The sequence below is a fragment of the Heptranchias perlo genome, chromosome 1 (assembly GCF_035084215.1).
Source record: "Heptranchias perlo isolate sHepPer1 chromosome 1, sHepPer1.hap1, whole genome shotgun sequence".
Lineage (NCBI taxonomy): Eukaryota > Metazoa > Chordata > Chondrichthyes > Hexanchiformes > Hexanchidae > Heptranchias > Heptranchias perlo.
This window is the reverse complement of record NC_090325.1, coordinates 44057236-44064507: the sequence shown is the minus strand read 5'-3', so window position 1 is coordinate 44064507 and position 7272 is coordinate 44057236. Positions and strand designations below refer to the sequence as shown.

General features: G+C 40.6%; 1 protein-coding gene across 1 annotated transcript; it reads right to left on the bottom strand.

The window, feature by feature from the left end:
* Window positions 1-3073: 3073 nt before the first annotated feature.
* rpp25l (ribonuclease P/MRP 25 subunit-like) lies at window positions 3074-7194 on the bottom strand. The gene is made up of 2 exons (XM_067984437.1): window positions 7108-7194; window positions 3074-5634 (listed from the first exon to the last, which is right to left on the bottom strand). Exon 2 carries the CDS (start codon window positions 5589-5591, stop codon window positions 5037-5039), a length of 555 nt encoding a protein of 184 aa, XP_067840538.1. The 5' UTR covers window positions 5592-5634; window positions 7108-7194; the 3' UTR covers window positions 3074-5036.
* Window positions 7195-7272: the final 78 nt, after the last annotated feature.

Here is a 7272-nt window from a genome sequence, read left to right as displayed (position 1 = left end):
ACACAGACTGCAGCGGTTCAAGAAGACACCACCACCTTCTCAAGGGCAATTAGGGATGGGCAATAAATGCTGGCCTTGCCAGCGACGCCCACATCCCATGAACGAATAAAAAAAAATGCAATACCATATTTACATTTAAATAAGAAATCATTCAGTTATTTGTTGTGTGTGTGATCCCCTTTGTCCTCCACTGAGCACTGACGTGCAGAGCAGAATTAATGAAAAGATTCAGAACATGCAAATAGCTGATGCATATTTTGTTATGGCATCTTGGTGAAGTCAGAGTGACCACCATGCAGGCATTAGTCTTTATCTGTTCACCAAGGTGAGGGATGTCAATGAAGAGAAATTGAACACTTTTCCACTAAATTGAATTGGTCATTGTTGCAAATTTCAGGTCTGCAGTATCTGGGCCTCTTGGAAGAGATGAGTCTGCAGTGGGGAATCAGACAGAAACTGCAGGACTGGGCCGAAAAGCGTTTGGGAACTGAGAGGAGAAAGGAAAGGAGGCAACTGCATCGACGTCGACAGCTGTGATGGCCGGCTATTTGACAGTGGAAGGTATCACTGAAAAATCTGATCCTGTCCTTGCCCGTACGTCTGCATCTTATAGTAGAGATTACCGAACACTGATCCGTACTAGGAATCATAACTGATTTGTTTCCCCCCTTCTCCAGCTCAACTCAATGGTGCTGCTTCTATTGCTGTCTCAGCTAGCTAAGTACAGACCAATGCTTAAACTGTGTGACTCTGCATCATGTGGGGTGCTGCTTTCATGAGAGTCTTTTATTCTTTGTATTTCCACTTTATACACTCCACTTCCATTACCAGAGGCTTTACAAGCCCTTGTATTGCTTTTAAGTGAAAATTTGATGCCCTGCAAACAATTTATTGCTTCAATTTACTCTGGCTTTTTCCCAAATTGACCAAACACCATCTAGCTCAAGAAATTACTGATTAAAAATGTAATGAGATATTTCCTACGGGTCAGCACCACCGGTCATTCCCTGCATCCCTATAATAAAAACAGAAAATGCTGGAAAAGCTCAGCAAGTGAGGCAGCATCTGTGGAGAAAGAAACAGTGTTAACGTTAGTGTTTCTTCGACCTGAAATGTTAACTCTGTTTGTTTCTCCACAGATGCTGCCTCACTTGCTGAGCTTCTCCAGCATTTTCTGTTTTTATTTCAGATTTCCAGCATCCACAGTATTTTCCTTTTGACCCTGTGTCCCTATGATCTAGAGAGTACCCTTTCTGCTCAATATCTAGTCAAACTATAGTGTGACCCAGAGATCATGACAAGACCCCCTCAATATGTGTACTGGTTACTGTGGTTTTACACATGCCACTACATGCATTCTACTATTTTTTTAAAAGGGCAGACTGAAAAGCACTCCAGTGAAGCAACGCCAATTGTAAACCAATAAACTAGATTATTTCACCTGAGGAAAATTAATAAGCAGAACATAGTTTTCCATTGAGAGTGAATCAATTCCCTACTGCTCCTTGAAACATCAAAATAATAAATGATACAACTCTGCCTCTCTGCTACATATTTTATAAGCTAGCTATCTAATTAGTTGACAGTAATCTATCTCTTACAGGACATACACGTTTATACATTAGCCAGGAAATTCTCACTCTCTGACAAATCGATGAGAAAGCGAGACCTCCATCTCATTTACTGTTCCAGACTGACACATGACAAAGTTGACCTCTGACCTTTGGGTGTGCACGGTTCGTTTGCTGAGTTACTAATCAAACTTACCACCTTGAAAGGGGCCTTCATCCCCACTGTTGGAACTATGGCAACTACATTGCCTGTTTAGCTCGGCACGCTGTTTGGTGTCTTTGAATGAAAATCATTCTAACATTAAAGGTGTGAACTTCTCTTGGATGTGTTGGACATGTTCCCATTGTTTCAAACTGTGAGACAGACGATTCATCGAGTATTCCAGCTTATTTCTTCTAAATATCTCAGATAGTGTGTGTGAAAACCCTTTGCAAAGTGAATATAACTTCATAGCAACATCATGATATAAATTAAACCAAAGTTCCTTCCAGGCTAAAATCTCAAAATATTAGTTACCATTGAGGACTACCAGATTTATTGAAGGTCAATTGTTGTCATACAGCCTAAGTCAAGACATTTTAGAATGCTCATCTGGACTCTGAAATTAGCTGACAGGCTTGATCTCCTCCCTTGTAGCAGCATTTTGATTGGGAGCAGAGGATTTTTTTGTCAACAGGAATTTCTGTGCTTCATGGGCCACCCATTTTTTTTAAGATTTCAATTTATGTCCTATGTTACACAGGAAAATTTAGTTATGAGGAAACATTTGAAATACAAGATCAATTTCCCTTGGAGCAGAAGACGTTAAGAGGAGATTTAATAGTGTTTTTTTTGTTACGAAATGTTTGATAGAATGGTTCCTCTGGTTGGGGAGTCAGTGATAAGGAGATCTTCAATTTAAAATCATCACTAAGAGAGTGAAGAGAGAGATATTAGCAGAAATGTCTTTACACTGAGGGCATGGAATGCTTTGCCATAGGGAATGGTGGGGCAGAGACCACTGCATCTTATGAGGGAAATTTTGATAAATATATGAAGCAGAGAAAGATACATGGCCATGGGGAGAGAGCAGGGTAGTGGGATTAATTTGAGATTGTTCTAGCAGAGATTCAGCACAGATACAATAGGCCAAATGGCTGCTTTCTTTGGTTCTGTGATCTCCAACCAACTGCCCATTAACTGACTGTCAGGAAGTGAAAATGAATAAGACATGGAAGAAGTCATATGCCATTTTGTTTTCTCCTATTATAAGGGGAGACCAGCTTGGTATCTAATCCACATTTCTATGAACCCCATATTTCTTTTTCATATACTGACTGTAGATTTCCATTATTTTCTGTGTTTTTTTTCAATTTAGAACCTTTAAGGTATTTATGAACACAGCACTGCCCACAGAGACTTCTAAGTGCAGCAATAAGAAGTTGCAATGTTGCTTTGCTCACTCATTTGAGAAGCCAGTAGGAAGGTTATTCATTCTGTAATTTCATGTTAAATAATGAAGAAATAAAGTCAGGCTCAGTTGAATTCAATGGACATACTTTTCAAATGATAAGTGTTACATTGCTGGTGTCACACACAATCTGCTAACCATATAGCAACATACCAAAGTAATTCACATTTTTAAAAGAACACAGCAGCTTATTTTTGTATCAGTTTTCTTTAAGTTTGCATTCAGACTAGAGCACAATATTACATATCCTCAAAACTTTGCCTCACAATAAAGCTAGGGATGAAAATAATCTGTAAATGTAAAAATTGGAATTGTCTCAAATAAGGACTCAAGTCTTTTTATAAACAAATATCCTCAGGAAGTCAAGTGAAACATCTCCATAATTTTATTACCTCAAATAGTTAAACGATGTATGATAAGAAAATGAGCCCTTTCAGTAAACTGAATACTCAATTCTGAACACTTGATCATGAATTCCAGACATAATTAAAAATCAAAGGATGCAATTTATGAATTTAAATGGAAAACCACATCCTGTCCACACAACTATCAATATTTCAAACTATATGCTATGCCAACCTTTGAAGATGCCCTCTTGTATTTTAACTAAGATTTAACGCTCAAGATAGCTGCACTATTGCCTTTTTTGGTGTATGACCAAGGGGTATATAAATGTTCAGGGAATGCCCCAGTACGGTAAAGTACGGTGCAAAAGGCTCCCACTGCTATTAAAAACAGAACTGCAATATGCTCACATTGCCTTGCATTACTGCATCTGACAAATGTTAGAATTTAACACAGCTGCCAAAAACTGTTGTTTTAGTGCCTTATGTTCTGCAGATGTTTTCATTTTAAATCAAGATGCTGAGCATCTTGTGTTTTTTTACAAATGGAACTGACCACTGCTCAGTTTCCTCCCATAATCTTGGTTCACATTGTGTGAGGAAAGAGCAGAGTACAGTTCCATTTATAATCAAAGCACGATGTTCAGCATATAAATGAGAAAATATGAACTATGACAGGAATGCAGTGTATTAAATGCACAAATTTTGAAACATCCCTTGGTACAAACATGTATTTTCAAAAATAGTTATTGGGAATGCAGCTTTAAGAATTTGCTCCATGAAATGCTGATTTATTCCAATAAAACATTTTCGATAATTTAAATCAAATAGTTAGAATACACAATTTCAATGAACAAATGGGAGGTATTTTGTGCATTTTGTTTACAAGACACCACCATATACAAAGAGCTCTTTCTTTGTGTATGAAAGTGAATATTTTTGCTGTATATTGCTTATAGCTATTATATTTTGAAGTAACAAAGGAACAATCAATCTATCAACATTTGAAACAAAGCTTTAGCTGCAATTCATCCCAGTGGCAGTGCATGTGATAACATCAGTCTTTCAATTTACTGGAATCACAGCAACTTGGCAAAGTACAGCAAAATTCAGTGAAAACTGTGCATGCAAACCTGCATTTGTTCTAAACAGGTAGAAGTAAAGCCTCCAATCGCTCAGTAGACAACTGCATTCCTTGGTATTTAACTGAGCCATGGAGCTCAGGAAGGTTATAGGTTCGATTCCCTGGTCTCTGCTGTGTTGGATGATCTCAGCCAGGTCAACAGTAGAGGTTCTATAGGTGGTTTCAGCAGTCCTGGGCTATGGAGGGAAATCAATTAAGGTTTGCACTCCTGATTGCTATTCAGTGAGTCTTGCTGGAAAGTGTGCCTGTCTGGGTGTCGGGGGAGGATCAGATCAGGATCCACTGTAAAAATCTGATTGAATAGCCTGCTGTCACTTACAGTCTAACTTAACACATGAAGAATGACCATTTGGGTGAGGGTACTCGAGAGCAGTACCTCTTGTCTTCAGAAAAGGAAGGAATAGATTTGGAGCACGCAAAAAAACAGCAGAATCTACTTGGTGAGATTTTCTTAATTTTAAGAAAATTACAGCATAAGCATTAAACAATAATATTCCTCTAATGTTTCTTTATCATATTTTCACCCTCAGCTTCTGGATTTCTTAGGCCTTTCTCCTCTTCCAGATCCAGGATGTTTACCTCCTTTACCCATCCCTTCTCCTCCTTGCCTTTTCTTCCTTTGAGCCAGTGCCTCCTCTTTTAAAGAATGTATCCACAAAGCATCAAAGGACCCAGGAGCCTGGTAACCTGGCTCATTTGTATGCAGAACGTTTTTGGACAACAGAATGCAAATGGCAGGAAGGTTTCTTTTTACAGTTAAACTATCTAATCCTGCCTCAGAAACAATGGGTTCCCAGAGTTCCTCAACCTGTTTATAAAACAGTTTGGTAATTTGATGGAGGCCTTTTAATCTTCTCTTCATGATTTCCACACAGGTGATTGCTTTGCTGACTGCCTTCCCAGTGCCAGTGAAAAGAATCTCTCTGGTACTGGCTGATTCCATCTTTCCGATGGCATATCCCATGAGGTTTCTTATTTTGCTGCCTTCCTTCACCTTCATTTCAATAATATCTTTTGGAAGATTGGTGATTGGCAGTGCACAAGCCAGTTCTGTGATTTTTGTTTTCTGGTAATTTTCCATTTTAAGAAACTTCTTGTAATTTCTAACAGATGAAAATCAGAACCTGAAATTATAAAGGTATAAATATTAGTTACTTACATCTGTGAAACTGAGAACCTGTAGAATTCAGTTTGTCTCTGCCATTCTAATTTATTGTAAAATTATAAAAAATGCAAATTATTCTTTTCCCGCTCCTAAAGTTGCTGACTCATCCTAAGACACAGACACTGACAACCCTCCAGTAGTTCATTCGTGGCCGTTCCACGTCACTGCAAGTTATTCAACAGGGGCTTCACAACCATGTGCGATTCTGTCCTCACCCAACATCCATACATGTACATTCCAGCTGGAGTTAGGAGATGACAATTGGGTGTGGGAGCTCAGGCTGATGTTTCCAACCTAACCTCGGCGACTGAGGCCAACTATAGTATTCCTACTACTTCACCAACTGAGGTCAACTAGCACAACGCAGACTGGAGATTGAATTGGGCCATCCTGATCTATTGTTCAGCAGCACGTCGTGTGGTGCATAGATCCACTAAATTGGAAGAATGAAATTCCACTTTGTGTATATTTTCAATTGTTCACGATGTCTCCACAACCCAGCCCGCATTGTGCCTCTGTAGCCATTGGGAAATTGCTATTTTCTAACAACTTTACAGCCATTCCATTTCCATGCTGTTTCTCATACCCTATAGAATCACTGGATTTTACGTTCTGTATATTTTATAGAAACACTCAAGTATGAATTGTTCACTTTTGCCTCAAAGTCAGAACATCATTGGTTCAAATCCCACCCTGGTTCTTAAGCACATCTAGGCTGACACTCTAGTTCAGTAGTGGGGAAGTTAAACCGAGGTCTCGCTGGCCTGTTAAACACCCAAAGGCATTATTCAATGAAGAGCAGGGAGTTCTCTGTTTTAAACAATTTTACAACACCAAGTTATAGTCCAGCAATTTTATTTTAAATTCACAAGCTTTCGGAGGCTTCCTCCTTCGTCAGGTGAACGATGGTAATTTTCACACCGTTCACCTGACGAAGGGGGAAGCCTCCGAAAGCTTGTGAATTTAAAATAAAATTGCTGGACTATAACTTGGTGTTGTAAAATTGTTTACAATTGTCAACCCCAGTCCATCACCGGCATCTCCACATCAGGTCCTGTTTTAGGTGGTGGTTGAAGAATAGATATTTTCCAGGACACGGGGGGGGGGGGGGGGGGGACTTCCCTTCTCCTCTCCCAACAGCACCGTGAGATCTTTGACATCCACCCGAGTGCGCAGACGGGGGCCTCAGTTGAACATCTCATTGAGAGACGGCCCCTCTGGGAGTGCTGCACTCCCTCCATGTTGCACTCGACTGTCAGCCTGGATTATGTGCTCAGATTGTCTGGAGTGGGACTTGGACTCAGAGGGGGAACCCGCCGAGCCACAACCGACACCCGAATGAAGGTCTGGCTCTGGCCCAAACGGTGACCGCTCAGTATATTCGGGAGCACTGCCGATCCTGATGACGGCGGTTTCTCGTTGAGAGATTCACCTTCCTCCGCTCTCCGTTGTCCCGGGACACCGGCCGGAAATCACCTCACTGCCGCCCGGCCTGGGCTCGCGCCACTCGCTGACGCCATTTCCGGTGCGACAGCTCGGGCGGGGCGGAACTGACGGTGACAATGGCCGAGTTAAAGAAACTGCAGAATCGCCTGGA